We start from the raw sequence: 16,612 nt of genomic DNA, 5'->3' as shown, positions 1-16,612 counted from the left end.
TTAGAGAAAGTTAGATATTTAGTTTTACTCACATTTAATGTAAGGGAGTTTGCTTCCAGTTTTTGAGTACAGTCAGACCTTGCTCCGCTTTTTTATGTGTGCTTGTCTAATTTTGTTCATAGAATATAATGACAGTGTCATCTGCAAAGCTCATTATGTCTCCTTCAATGGGAAGACTCATAAGGTCATTAATATAAATGAGAAATAGTATTGGACCCAATACGCTTCCTTGAGGGACACCGTACTTGATTGATAGAGTTTTGCTACTTTTTTTACCAATTTGTACATACTGCTCTCTTCCAGTTTAGTATTTTTTAATTAGATTTAGAGTTGTTTGTGTTATTCCATTTTTTTAATTTATAAAATAGTATTTCATGGTCAATTGTATCAAAAGCTTTTTGAAGGTCAATAAAAACTGCCAAGCATTTTTTACCTTCATCCAGTTTTTTTATAATTGTATTTGTTTTTTTTTTTTTTTTACAGTAATACCGCACAAGAGTCCCAACTGCTCCCGTCTGGAGCCAGTGAGACTATGGCATCCCCAATTGGGGTATGTTGTGAGGCTGAGGGTATTTGGGGAGGGGAGGGAGATGGGGAAGAGGAAGGTGGGGAAGTACCTGGCTATTCAGATCTGGTCACCAAACACGGCTAAAGCCATTTCAAGCAACGTTTCAATTCTGAATGGTGGTCTTACACCAGGGCGATACTGAGAGTATCTTCCACTCTGGAACGTGCCGCAAATATACTATATATTATTTTAAATTAATTAATTGTGAAATAACACAAATTAATCAAATAAAATTTATTTGCGCACGCCGGGTTCGAACCCGCGACCTTCGGATCTGTAGTCAAAAGCGTATACCACTAGACCACGCCGGCCGTCAAACCTGTTACTTTAGCTATAGCATCACCAGTACCCAGGTTTTCCCTAAAACCGTATTGCGTCTTTGATAATATTTTATTTTCATCCAAAAATTTAACCATTTGTTTTTTTATTACTTTTTCCAATATTTTCGATGGTGTAGAGGTAATAGACTAATTGGTCGATAGTTAGATATATCATTTTTGGGACCGCATTTGTATATTGGAATAATTGTAGCAACTTTAAGACGTGTGGGAAAAATACCTTTTCTTATTGAAAGATTTACAAGGTACGTCAGTGGGTAGATTAGCTCATTTAGTAGATATTTAATTGCTCTGTTTGATATCAGTTCATTTCCCGATGAGGTATTTGTGTTTAGGGAGGCTATGGTATTTCTTATATCTTCACTTGTTATCTTGACTATGTTAAGGGAGTTAAGGGAGGAGAGAATTTTTTCTGGATGTTCTGCAAAAGATGTTGGTATCGTGTCAATGTTTAATTCTTTAATGTTTTTAATATTGTGCGAGGCTTTAGCGTTTGTAATTTCGTTTATAATCTGCCAGAATTTCCGGGAATCATTATTACATTCCTCGATTTTCTTTTTATAGAATGCTTCTTTAGCATAACGGATTACATTTTTTTAATGTTACGATATCTTTTGTAGAAGCGATGTAAATGGATATCATAGGGGTGGTTTCTTACTTTTCTGTGGAGTTCGTCTCTTTTTCTGATTGAGTTGATAATGTTCTGACTAATCCAAGGTTTGATGTGAATATTTTTATGAGATATCTTTTTTCTGTCGTTATGGTGTTTAATAGAATAATGTTCTGAGTAAAGTCAATAAAATAATTCCAAGCGGCATCAGTATCATCATGGCCAAGAAGGTTTGACTAGTCAGCAATTTGTAGCTCGATTTTGACGTTTTCCCAATTTGTTTCAGACTTTGCTTTGACAGATTTCTTTTTTTGATTTATAGATGTATTTTTATTATTAATAGATAGAAGTATTGTGTAGTGATCAGTCAGTGTAGAAGGGTAAAAAATGGTTTGAGTTAATTTATCAGTTTTACTAAAAATATGATCAATGCATGATTTGCTTTCATTGCATACTCGTGTAGGTTCATCAACCAGGCTTTTAAAACCATGGTGAGCTAGTGTATGTATGTAATCACATTTTTTTGGATTTCCATTTTCCAGGATATCAATATTTATATCTCCGATAATAAAAACATTCTTAGTATTTTTGAGTAAGTTAAGCCCAAAATGTAAGGAGTTTAAGAATGGCTCCAGATTTTTTGTAGAAAGTGATCTATATATTTCGAGAACTGTTATACCCTTGCCAATTGATATCCTTAGACAGTTTGCGTTATTAATATTGATCTCTCTGACTTCAACTTCATTGTCTTCTTTAATGTATGCAATAACACCATCACTCTTTGTATTATTCATAAGTGTGGAGTAAGAGACATATTTATCAATTTGTAGAGGGTAGTGTTTATCAGTTAACCAACATTCAGTAACTGATTCAGTAAAGATGTTTTTACTCTTAGCAAACTACATTATACCGACTTTAATTATTCAACTCCGTATCTTATTCAGTTTCATAGATAACGCGTAAAGTCCTTCTCTGGCGTCCCCGACATCTTCCACCATTCAAACCACTATATTAACACTCCTGGCACTAATAAGAACAATTTTTGAAATTTTCAGCGAAATTGTTTTAAGTCTATAGAGCGCAGATATTATTCAAATTATTTTTTCGCAGTCCCCATCAGTGCTTATTAAAGAATTTACCAATCTGGAACCAAAAAAATCAACATTTACTTGATGCTTTTTTAAAATAGACACTTTTTATGAAAAAAAACATTAATCGAAAAAAAAATCGTGTGAAAACATCTTTACCAAAAAAATGTTTCACCAATTTTACAACCCGTGACTTCGGGGCTCAAAGTCAAGGTAAAGAATACAAACTCCTTGTCTCAGGAAAACACAGTTTAAGTATAATATGTCAAAACATAAGAAGTATTCAAAAGAACTTTGATAGTTTCTGTGTCCTACCAAATGAAATAGATATAAGTTTCGATATCATTATCCTAAGTGAATGCTGGTTAGGTGATTCTTACACCAACTTAAACTTAAATGACTATACCACATTCCAGACCACAAGACACATAAATCAAAATGATGGTATAGTAATCTTTGTCAAAGATTCAATAAAATCTTCCATATCAGAAATTAACATAACTGAAGAAAACTGCATTCAAAAATCCCTTGGCCCATGTTTTTCTATATTTGCTATATACAGACCACCTTGCTACAACAATCATTCCCCTTTCTTAAATTCCTTAAATAAACTTCTTGAAGAACATAAAAAAACTCAACAAATAATAATTGCTGGTGACATGAATATTAACATATTTAACTGCCTACCAAAAACTACGGAATTCTTAAATCTTTTTACTCACTACGGACTTAAATCTACAATAAACTCGCCAACAAGAACACAAGAACTACATCACACTCCAAATCCTGCATCGATCATATATTCGTTAAAACTAGAAGAAAAACTTTTTCATCCATTATTTGCTCAACTGTCACTGACCATTTTACAACTACATTAAACATACATATTAACAAAGAACAAAGTAAAAACAAAAATGACAACATGCAAGACAAAATAAACTTTAAGTCCCTAAAATCGGATATTCACGATGAACTTTGGACTAACTTACTAAATGAAATAGACCCAAACACAGCGCTGAACACATTTATAAATACGGTTGAAACCTACATAACCAAACACACCACAAAAAATCCACAAAAGAACTACACACATAAAGAAAAAAAAATAACACCATGGATCACGAAAGTAATAGTCAACAGTATTCATAAAAGAGATGCAATGCATATGCGAGTCCACAAAAACCCGAATGATAACAAACTAAAGAATGATTACTTACTGTATAGAAACCTGTGTAATAAGTTAATTAAACAAGCCAAATACAAATATTACAAAAAAGAAATAAAAATCGCCAAAAATGATCCTAAAAAAATTTGGAAAATTGTAAGAAATATTACTTATTCCACTCTGAAGAAAGATTCACATATCAAAGAACTATTAATAAACGGAGACAAAGTCTTAACAAACAATGAACCTAATAAAATAGCTAATTTTATTAACACACAATTCTCAAAAGTTGGCTCTACCTTAGCGGAAAATTTAAAAAAAAAAACTGTACATCAGAAGACTCTTTATCCAAACTTTGCTCTTCCATACGACCAAATCACTCGTTTAATGCTTATCAAGTAAATACAAAGGAAATCTCGGATCTTATTAAATCTCTCAAACCAAATTGCGCGATGGGACCGGATAACATTTCCAATCAAATACTGATAAATCTACGAGAATACATACTTATACCGCTTCAACACATTTTCAACCAAACTTTTAGGCTCGGAATTGTCCCTGATCACTTAAAAATAGGATGTATTACTCAAATTCATAAATCGGGAGACAAAACTCTGATATTAAATTACAGACCAATCACTTTGCTAAACTCACTATCTAAACTTCTAGAAAAAGCTATGAAAAAAAGATTACTTGCGTACCTTGAAAAACACAACCTGCTCTCAAGCCGTCAATTTGGATTTCGTGCCAAAATGGGTACAGAAGATGCTTTATCAGAATTAACCAACTACATAGTGAAAAGCATAGATGGCGGATCAAAGGTGATTTGGGTGTTCTTAGACCTAGCAAAAGCTTTCGACACCATTTCGCATAACTTACTACAACAAAAACTCAATAATATCGGTATAACTGGTCAACCGCTAAAATGGTTTGTCAGCTACATTGAAAAGAGACAGCAAATAGTAAAAATAAGTAAATACAGCAGTGACAAAGCAGATATCAGGTATGGAGTACCGCAAGGCAGCGTTTTGGGTCCCATACTATTCCTCATATATATAAATAGTTTAACTGAAATAAACCTAGGAAAAATTGAGTACAAAGTAATCAGTTATGCAGACGACACTGCAATTTTGTTCAAGGCACAATCATGGTTTAGGATTTTACTTACTTATGTGTTTTGGGTTAAAACAGATCCTAAAGGACTCTCAATATCAGAAGGTTGTTTTTAATAAAAGAATATTGAAATTCACTGAGTTTATTTGAACACATTGTAATACGCGACAATAAAATTTACATGGACGATTCTAGAATGTAGACGGTAATCTAAAAAGCACAACCAGTCGGGTCCAGCGGGAAATCAAGAATAATTCGGTCGGCTCACTGGCGGACCGTTGTGTTGAACACAGAATGTTGCCATAATCAGGAAATTAAATTAATAATTATTTTGTGCTGTTCGCTGTCAGGTCGCTGGTAGGTACCGTCTACATACTTCGCCCCCAGTTGTTAAACGATATATAAAGTAAGAAACATATAGTAGTATACATGATTTAAAAAGAAAAAAAATTATAAAGTTGAGAACTTGTCAGTGATTATAACACACAATTGTACATTTTTAAATTTAATACAACAGGAATTATTTTTTTTAAATTATTTTCAACTGTATATCGAAATATGTTATTTATTATCTCTACATATTAATGGAGATAGTAATATTAAACAAAAATGAAACTGGGCAGTGTCCTCATCCAGTCTGGCATATTCCATTTTTATTTCCATTGTAAACTATTGTTATTACATATGGAATGCCAAATAACATTTACATGTTTACATAAACATTTGGATAGAATTATCGCATAAATTATCACATGTTATATTATATTACTACATTAAAAAATTTTATCATCTGTGAATTTGATATTAAAAAATATAGCCTAAAAGTGCTTAAAATTATAACTTAAAATTATACAAGGCTTCAACGCGTAAAGCGTAATTATTTTAAATGCAAGTTGCAATTTCTTCGCTATTTGCGGAATGGTGAAAGTATATAAAAAAAACTTAAAAACTATTAACGCTTGCGGAATATTTTTAAAATTATAAAAAACATGTTTGTACAGTTATATATTTTGGTAATATGTGATACATTGTTTTACATGAACAATATAAGACATATTATTAAGCTATTATATATTTAGGACATTAGCGTGGTGTGACATTTCTAAGTATAGGTATATAAGATTTGCTTATACATATCTAAGTACATAGGTTAGTTAGATCATTTATTTATTTTTTAGGAAAAGAAATGCCTTTTTATGCTTTAAACTGTCCTAATCTGTCTGGGAAATGAACTCTTCGACCAGATTTTGTGGTTCTGATTATTTCTGGTAATACTGGAACAGATGTAGGAACAGATACATTTTCTTCTGCAGGAACAAAAGCAGGTTTGAGGCGGTCTATTGTGACACGCTTAGGTTTTCCTTTTACAGTAATTAGGAATGTTTTTTCATTCCGTTCTTCCACTTTGTACGGGCCTTCGTACGGATTCTGCAGTGGTCTTCTTCCACCGTCAGTTCTGAGGAACACATGTGTCGCGCTAGGTAGGTCTTTGTGGACAAAAAACTTTCCTGTACCATGAACATTGGCAGGGGTTGGTTTAATGGCTTCGAACGTATTTTGTAGCCGTCCAATATATGTGTCTGTTTCCTCGCGTGGTGTTGCTGTGAAGAAATCACAGGGTAATTTAAGGGTTCTACCATAGGTTAATTCAGCTGGTGAACACTTCAGATCTTCTCGTACCGTTGCTCTCAAACCAAGTAGAACTAGTGGGAGGCTTTCGAACCAATTTCGATCGCCACAAGCCATGAGAGAGGCTTTTAAGGTGCGGTGCCATCTCTCGATCATACCATTAGCTTGTGGGTGGTACGCGGTGGTCCTAGAATGTTTTATTCCAAACTTTTCGGTTAGTTTTTTGAAGAGGCAGGACTCAAATTGTCTGCCCTGATCCGAACTGATGGTATCTGGGGTTCCGTGACGGGCAATCCAATGTGTTGTCAGTGCAGTAGCGACGGTTTCTGCAGTCATATCTTTCAAAGGGATTGCTTCGGGCCATCGTGTGTACCTGTCAATCATAGTGAGTATATATTGGTACTCATTACACGCTGGGAGAGGTCCAACCAGGTCGATATGAATATTACGGAATCGATCCTCTGGTAGTAAATACGTTGCTAATGGTGCAACCGTATGTCGAGAGACCTTAGCTTTTTGGCAAGCTATGCATTGTTTGACAAAGTTTTTTATGTCTGTCGCCATGTTAGGCCAAACAAATCTTTGTTTTATGGTCTTTGTCGTTCCCAGGATGCCAGGATGGCAAACATTGTGTACACTTTCGATTACCTGCATTCGCATGCAAGCGGGTACGAATGGTCTGATGTGGCCCGTTGATACGTCACACCATATTGAAGCTTCCGAGCCTGGAATCACCATTTTACATAAGGCGAGGGCGGTGTCATCTTTTGCCTTCATAAGTCCGTCGTCTTGACACTGCGCTTTCTCCATCTGCCTGTAGTCAATAGAAGTAGGGCTGTTAATCTCTTCGATTCGAGATAGTGCGTCCGCTACTATATTTTGTTCTCCAGAGATATGCCTGATGTCCGTTGAAAATTGGGCAATGTAATCCAACTGTCTCTCTTGACGTGGAGAGCTAGAGGCTCGCTTCTTGCAAAAAGCAAAGGTGATTGGCTTGTGATCTGTATAGATGGTGAAATTTCGACCTTCAATATGACTTCTAAAATATTTTACCGCTTCGAAAACACCAGTAAGTTCTCGATCGAAGGTACTGTATTTTCGCTGTGCTGGTGAAAATTTCTTGGAAAAGAATGCTAAAGGTTCCCAAGAATCGCCATTTGACTGTTGTAATGACGCACCCATAGCTATGTCGCTAGCATCAACCATTATAGCTATTTTAGCGTTGGTATTTGGGTGTGCGAGTAATGCTGCGTCAGCTAAGAGTTGTTTGCATTCCTTGAATGCGTCCGTCAGTTCTTGATTCCAAGTTATTTCCCTCTTGTCATTTTTCTTATAACCGGCAATGCAATCAAATAATTTAGTTTGAGTGTTGATAGCCTTAGGGAGGAATCTTCTATAATAGTTCAACATGCCTAAAAAACGTCGCAAGTCTTTTGCTGTTTTAGGTAATGGAAAATTTATGACGGCATTCACCTTTTCTTTGATAGGCGACATTCCTTTTTGTGTTATTGTGTGACCCAGGAAGTTGACTGTAGGTGCGCCAAATTGGCATTTGTTAATGTTGATTACTAGATCATATTCAGCAAGGCGTTTGAGTAATGTTTCCAAGTGTTTTCTATGTTCTTCTTCATTTTTAGAAGCAATCAGGATGTCATCAAGGTATACGAAACAAAAGTCCAAATCTCTTGTCACAGCATACATAAAACGTTGAAAGCTTTGCGCTGCGTTTGATAAACCAAATTGCATGGATGTGAATTCGAATAATCCAAATGGTGTGATGATGGCAGTCTTCGGAATGTCTTCAGGTTCCACTGGTATTTGATGATAAGCCCTGGTCAAGTCAATTGTGCTGAATATGGTTGCATCTGCAAGTTTGTGTGCAAAATCATGAAGTTGAGGTATTGGAAATTTATCCGGGATCGTTTTAGCATTAAGACGACGATAATCGCCGCAAGGACGCCACTCGCCGTTGGGTTTTTTTACCATATGTAACGGGCTGGCCCAATTGCTTTTAGAAGGCCTGCAGATCCCTTGTTCCATCAGATATTTGAATTCTTTCTTCGCCGCTTCCAGTAGGGCTGGTGCTAGCCTGCGGGCTCGTTCGGTAACGGGTGGTCCTCGAGTTTCGATGCAGTGGGTCACTGAGTGTTTTTTGGCATCTGATGTCTTCATGATAGGTCTTGTTAAGTTTGGGAATTTGTTTAGAATATCACGGTATTTTTGCGATGAAGAAATTGTGGAAATACCGGATGTAGGTCCCTTATGAGTTATTCCTTTTATGACTAATCCTGTTGACTGGTCTGCGATTGTTGACTTTTTTAAATTCACCGTTAGGTTGAAATGATGAAGAAAGTCTGCACCTAGGATTGGTCTTGATACATCAGCTACAATAAATCGCCATTTTAGTGCTCGGCGTAGGCCAAAATCGAGTTCTACAGTTCTTGTGCCGTATGTCTTGATGGGATTTCCGTTGGCACCATATAGTGTAGCTGGACAGTTGTCAGAAGTGATGTTATTTTTGTTGTATGACGGGTTTCTAGGAATGACAGAAACGTCCGCCCCAGTGTCCACTAGGAATTTTTGTCTAGTTTGTAGATCATAAACAAAGAGACGACATGTGTTACTCGGAATCTCGCACGTCCCTACTGAGAGGTTCCGTTGTCGTTTCCCGAATTTTTGTTTTTGAAATTACATGGTTGGTAACATCTGAAGGATTTTTCGCCATAACGTCTGTGGAAATGACATAATCCATCAGGATTCCTCTTGGGTGATCTACCGCGAGACCTGGACCTCGGCCTTCCAGCGGGATTCTGTTGTGATGAATTGTTGTAAGAGTAATTTCGACGTGGGCTCTGGTTTTGTCGTCCACGGAAGTTTGTAAAGTTGTTATTTTGAGACATTTTTAAACGTGACACTTCATGTGTAAGGTCGGAAATTTGCTGTTGAAGTTGTAATAATATAGAATTTTCCGTATTTTCCTTTCTTGAGGTACCCGGTTTATTTTGATGGTCTACAGCACTGCATTCGGATGACTGGTAGACGTCTATTATTTTATCAGCCGCCAACGCGAGCTGATTCGTGTCATTGTCGGTTAAAGCTGACAGGATTGCTTGGACGTGTTGCGGTAAACGCTGCAACCAGAGTGTTCTCACTATAGCACTGTCCGCTAAAGCTGGTCCGGCAAGTTCCATCATGTGTCGAAGGAGTCCGGTTGGTTTCCGATCTTCCAGCTGGATTCCAGTAAGTAGTCGGGTGAGTCGTTTCTCAGACGAATCTTGCAGTCTGTCAATAAGTGCCGCTTTGAGGCTTAAATATTTGTCAGTTGCGGGTGGTTTTGTGACAATATCGCTAACGCATTGTAGAGTTTGAGAATCTAGCGCTGCAATAATTATGTTATATTTAGTAAAGTCGTCCTTAACACGTGAATTAGCAAATTGCGCTTCCGCCTGTACTAGCCAAAGCGATATACTTTCTCTCCAGCATGGTGGTAACCTGACTGTTACATAATTGATATTTGAATCGGGATTAGTTGCGCTTGATGATTCCATGTTTTCGGTTTTCTTTGTATCCAGTTTATTCGTAGTTGATTCAAATGTTTTCTTCAAGTTGGGAATTTCTTCATCCGATATCATTCTGACATTTTCGTAGTATTTAAATGGACAAGTTTAATGCATGTAAGGCTTAAGATTTAAATACGTATTTAAGCAAAATGTAATTAGTTAACATAAGATTATCTTTAACCATTCACTATCAAGTAAAAAAAATCAGAAAAACTTTAATACATATGTTTAGAACCATCTATGTATTTATATTGAAAATATTTGTAAATACTGCGTGGATAATCAAAGACGCAAGCCAAAAATTTGAATGGAAGTAGTCTACACTAAATAGTTTTCAAAGATTTCGAATAATAATGTTAAATCAATAATGTGAAATAATTAATAATATAATGAAATTCAAGAATCATACATGTTTTTGTTAAGATGCTTTTCAGATTCATGTACATTATTTTAAAATTGATAACTGATTTGTGAAAATTGCAAGAATTGTAAAATCATTAGAAATATTTGCAAAATATGAATTTATTTTTAAAAAAACATTCAACGTTATTCATAAAATATTTTTTGGAACTGCATAAAATTATTAAATTTTTTTATATTATTATGTAGTTTCATGTTAATCAACTGTAGGTATGACTCTAATATTGCAGTTATAATATTTCAAAAGTTCTAGAAGATTTTTTTTATTCAAACATGTGCTGATTTGCAACATATTATTTAAAATTCATTATTATTTACGTCTAATCAATGCAACATATTATTTGAAATGCATTATTATTTACGTCAAATCAATGCAACATATTAACTTTAATATGTATATTTAATAGTATGTAAAAACTGTTTAAACATTTACGTGACGTGAATATGATTTCTTCTTTCTTTCTGGAACTTGTAATCCCAGGATGACTCAGGATGACTCAGGAAAACTGGAATTCGCCCAGCAGATCGTCTTTCTGCATATGGACCGATGTAATGTGGCGAAATCTCGCCCCGCTGATGAAATGTATCGTGACGTCGTATTTGCAACTGCTTGAAGTGGTTGTCATGACGCAATCCGTCTTCCGATGGATGTAGCTGGTCGATCTTTCCTGGAATTAAGTTTAAAACGCACTTAATGCTCGAAGAAACAAGTATATTATATGATTAGTTGGGACATTTTATTAAAAAGTTAAAAGACTTTAATCATTTGTAGGTATTTCGTTAAATTGACAACTCGTACTGCATATTAATGCTTGTAAACACCATGGTTGGGCTGCTAAATAGCAGATCGCGCGATGCGCTTTATCTTAAACGATACTGAGAACATTTATTTTCGTTAATTATGAGAAAATAATAGTTAAAGTTACTTACGGAGGGGTATTCTGTCTCAGGATCCTTGATTCCACGCTGTCTCGACTGGATGGCAGATAATAATAATGATAAATACGCGTAATTTAGAATGACAATAATGTTAATACGTGTGAAACTTCGGGTCACCAATTTATGATGACGGATGACAATAATGATACGAATGAAACGTCGGGTCACCAATTTAGGATTTTACTTACTTATGTGTTTTGGGTTAAAACAGATCCTAAAGGACTCTCAATATCAGAAGGTTGTTTTTAATAAAAGAATATTGAAATTCACTGAGTTTATTTGAACACATTGTAATACGCGACAATAAAATTTACATGGACGATTCTAGAATGTAGACGGTAATCTAAAAAGCACAACCAGTCGGGTCCAGCGGGAAATCAAGAATAATTCGGTCGGCTCACTGGCGGACCGTTGTGTTGAACACAGAATGTTGCCATAATCAGGAAATTAAATTAATAATTATTTTGTGCTGTTCGCTGTCAGGTCGCTGGTAGGTACCGTCTACAATGGGAAAAGATATTCAAAAACACAGAAACAGGGATGACTGAAGTAAATAAATGGCTACAAAATAATCTACTAACACTGAACATTTCAAAAACAAAATATCTAACTTTTAGCAAAACAAAGGCTGGTCAACAACATGGCCAACCACAACTACATCTTAACCCCTGCACCAATATTTCGTCAAATAACACATGCTGTACTTGTGACAAAATTGTTTATGCAGACAATATTAAACATCTAGGTTTAACTGTTGACCATAAACTAAAATGGGATCTCCATATTAATATATTATCAAAAAAAAATACGAAAATTATCATACATCTTCAAAACAATACGAAACATCATGTCATTAAATCAACTAAAAAATATATATTTCGCACTCTGTCAAAGTATTTTAACGTATGGAATATCAGTTTGGGGAGGAGCAGCAGATACTTACCTCAATTCTCTTAAAATAAATCACAAAACAATAATTAGAATTATGTTTAAAAAACCTTACCAACATCCGACGGAACAGCTAATGATCAAAAACAAATTACTAGACGTAAATAAACTATCTATAAGGAAGATCATTTACAAAAACGGTATCAAAACTTCACATCTCCACATACCTCACTCGCAAAACACAAGAGCAAAAATTAATAAGCACTTTCAAGTTCCCCATATCAAATCAACTTTTTCAAAAAAACACGAATCTTACCTAGCACCACACATTTTCAATACCTTCCTAACACAAACAAAAACTTACGTCACCCCAAATAATTTGAATTGGCTGTTCAAAAGATTTATATTATGGCTGAATGAAAAGGAAAGAACAGATATTCAAAATATTCTAAATAAATAACATTTCATACAATTTCTCACGAAATTATATAAATTTCTCACGAAATTATATAATATTCAAATAAAACAAATGCGAGAAACTGCAATTTTGCAATACTAATTATCATGTAACCGCTATATCTATATTCAATCGTCACAAAATTTAATTTACTTTTATCTATGTTACATAGGCAATCTTCTCATGGAATGTAACTAATAAAAAATAAAAAATAATAAAAAAAAAAAAATAAAAAAAAAGTATGTATGTAGGATAAATAAATATTTAATATACCACCACATAATTGTATATTTTTGTCTTTTTACATACATATATATATATATTTTTTTTAAATACATACATTTCTTTTGGAACAAATATAATATGTGATTTACCCGCCTCAGAACAGACTTTGTCTAGTGAGGCGGGTAAAAGAAAAGAAAACAATGTAAACTAAATAAACCATGAAATTAAATAAACGCCCGGGTTGCCGGCACTGAAACTGAAAAAACTGAAACACCTACTAGCACGAAGGTAATCAATCAATCACCTTGCAAAAAGTAAAACAAAATCTCTTCTATGAATATTAATTTTGTATAAAAATATTGTCCTCTTTTGAATTGAATCTTAAATACAAACACAAATCCCTGTTAGGTTGTGTATCGAGTCGGGGATTTCGATAATACCAATTTCCTTTTATCAATTCAAACATGTGCAAGCTATGGTTAGTTTGTTTTAATATAATAATGTAATCTTCTTTGAGATCGGATCAATATCGCAAGTCGTCCACAACATAATATTATGTATGAGTTATTGATTTATATTGTATTTAGGAAACTTAGCCTCAAATCGGATTGGAGGGAATCCCTAAACATACCCGAAATACAACCCGGCGTACCACAATAGCCCACTGACATCTCAGTTATCATTAAGTACCTCTGGAGGCTGGTTGCCTGGTTACCAGTTCATCCCTTGTCTACCCTGGGGAGGAAGATAATAGGAAATGGTGGTATGAGTGATCCAGGGATTGCGTCTCATATGACAAAGATTTATCATTCTTTGATGTGGCGTGACGCGTCTACCCGGAGTTTAGTTCCTGCTAAAAGAGCCTGATTTCGGAAAATCTCTAATGTGTTTTCCACTTCAGGTATTGAGGAAAAATTGCTTCGCGTGTGAGAATAAGAAATAAATTGAAATCCAGAAATAATGGAGGCCTGCTTTGCACTTGACAGATCGGATGATAGCATTTATTAATTTACCGTTCACATTCAAACCGTATTTTTTAACCGATAAAATCCCACAATATTTACCGTGAATTTGGTTTTTTATTTGGAATTTCTAAATTAGAAAGGTTAAAGAAGGAGGAATCGCAACACGACATAACACCCCAAAAATCACGGTAATTTAGAATTCCTCGTCTTGCGATTTATATCGTTCAACATTAAAGTTTTGTTTTCGTAACACAACACAATAATTCCACTATTCAAAGTCAAACGGAACAGCCTTAGTTATGGAATAAATGAGTAAAAGAAGATTTTAAAAAAACAAGTAACAAAATCATAGAAGTATGTTTTTTTTTTAATATGTTTATTGTATTTAGATTGCGAATGCAATTTGGTAATATTTTTACTGTAGTAATAGAATGCAAATGCAACTTGTTAATATGTTTACAACAGTAACAGATTGCAAATGCAATTTGACTCAATGTTATGATTCTAATAAGAGATGTTTCAATACAGATTACTTTCCATTTTACAATAGATTTATAATCAACATTTTTTTTAATAATTATATTTTTTATTATTTAATATCTCAATTAATATCAGAATTGGGGGAATTTAAGCTAAATTATAGAGGATGTTAAGGGACATACTCGACTTACTTTAACCAGTGATACCTGACATTATTTGGATTAAAAAGTGTGAACTAAATTTTAAAATGCAGTTACTTTTATTTTTTTAACTTTTTAAACCAAGACAAAAAAGTCTAGTAATTGCCCTACGGATTTTTTAGGTTTTAAGTTGAAAAAAAAACATGATAAACGTCACAGGATTCCAAAATTTCATTAAAATTTTTACTTCAAATAATGTGAGGAATCACCGGTTAAAATAAGTCAAGTGCGTCCCTTAACACCCTGTATAAAGTCACGTAATCAAGATATTTACAATAAACAGTGTTTTATTACAAATTGTATAATTACTGTAAGAGTTTGAGTTGGTACTAATGACAAAAAAAACACTTTTTTAATATCCGGCAATATTGTTTTTTCATAATGTCTGGACGCATGCGCGTTATCAAATGGTCAATTACAATATATTTACAAATTTTATTTTATTTGGTATCATAAAGTGGGGTCAGATATTCAAGTTGACTTGAAGCTTCATTAAAATTATGTTTTGTTTATAAAATTTTTTTTTTAAAGAAAGACAAACATTCCCGGGTTACGAATAACCTGACAATATTTGAAAATCTCCTACTACCACCACAGTAAGCTGAAAATGTTGCTTGTGTTGTGATGGAGGACTTAGCCAGCTGAGGAATTGAACACACTACGCCTGAGTGGGACCCAAGCTCGATGTCAACTCGGCCACCGACCGGTATAATAATATATAAATGCCTAATTCACCTGTTAGTAACGATAGTTACCTGGGTATTCAAATCTGGTCACCAAACATGTCTAAAATCATTTTAAGCAATGCACGTTTCAATACTGAATGGTGGTCTTACTCCAGAGCGATACTAAGGTAGCTCAATAAAACAAATTATTCAAACAAAATTTATTTGCCCACACCGGGATTTGAACCCGCGGCCTCCATATTGTGAGTCGAGAGCCGTACCCCTTAGCCTCGGACGCCTTCGTTCATTGTATTTTTGTTATATGGTAAAATGGGGGCCTCAGCACGTGTTAACCACCCAGTGGGCCCACATTATCAAATCATATTTATTAAAAAAATTATTTGCAATAAATAATTTATTTTTCTTAAAATAACAAAAAAAAATCTAAAAAAACGTGGAAAGTGAAAACGAACTTATAAAAAACCTCTCAAATAAATTAATAATTTGCATTTTAACAATATTGAATGGATGAATTTGCGTATTACGAGTTCGTACTGAACTTGAACACCTCTAATGTTCTATTTATTCGTAACAAATCGTTCTCATCTTCTCGCAGAGCACGTTGCATGAGGCGAGATTTTTCTTTGCTACAAAGCATTCTCGCCAATATTTATATATCCAGTGTACTCGTACACGTTATCTTCAGATTTTAAGATAATACTTCTACAGGAGCTCGCGGCACTGAGTAAAACGGTTTAATCATCTATTATATGTATAACGATTGATATATTAATATGCAATCATTAAATAATTATTTATTTTTAAAATATTTTTGTGCAATTTTCAACACAGTAATAAATAAAGGCTTACCAAAGGATGGCCCACAAAATAGCTTGGGAAGTTATCTGCAATGAAATTCAGTACTTAAAATAGCAATAAAAAAACTCATCTTACTTAGCCAATATACTATTATATTATTAAAAGAGTTAAAAACGAGATGTTAGAATTTATTTGTTGTAAATCAACTGTGCCCATAGACCTTTTTTTACATATAACCGCTGGTGAAATGTTTTTATTATCCGTCTAAAATTTTGTATCCGTATATTTGTTATGTTTTATAAGTAAACCGACAAAAACCCTGCAACGAAGTATACATTTGCTCACTCACATAGATTTGACTAACGATTATGTTCAATCAAATATTTACAACATAACTCTTTTGTACTGGACGAATTACACAATTTTATTCTGTTCTATTTATTTATGAAATGTTTTATTGCCCCTACACATTAACGATCGAAT

The 16,612-nt window shown here is 34.2% G+C and overlaps 1 protein-coding gene across 1 annotated transcript in view; it reads right to left on the bottom strand.

Annotated features, from left to right (window-relative positions):
* Window positions 1-8,683, bottom strand: part of LOC149425627 (uncharacterized) — a 181,023-nt gene extending 172,340 nt beyond the window's left edge. The window contains exons 1-2 of the mRNA XM_089645923.1: window positions 8,495-8,683; window positions 7,160-7,477 (exon numbers count right to left, since the gene is read on the bottom strand). Coding sequence (XP_089502049.1) covers window positions 7,160-7,477; window positions 8,495-8,683 — 507 coding nt within the window. The remainder of the gene's footprint in view (window positions 1-7,159; window positions 7,478-8,494) is intronic.
* Window positions 8,684-16,612: the final 7,929 nt, after the last annotated feature.

The sequence above is a fragment of the Hesperophylax consimilis genome, chromosome 2 (genome assembly GCF_061612785.1).
Source record: "Hesperophylax consimilis isolate HC1 chromosome 2, BYU_Hcon_1.0, whole genome shotgun sequence".
NCBI classification, from domain to species: Eukaryota; Metazoa; Arthropoda; class Insecta; order Trichoptera; family Limnephilidae; genus Hesperophylax; species Hesperophylax consimilis.
The sequence above is the reverse complement of the archived record's forward strand: the minus strand, read 5'-3'. Positions and strand labels throughout refer to the sequence as shown.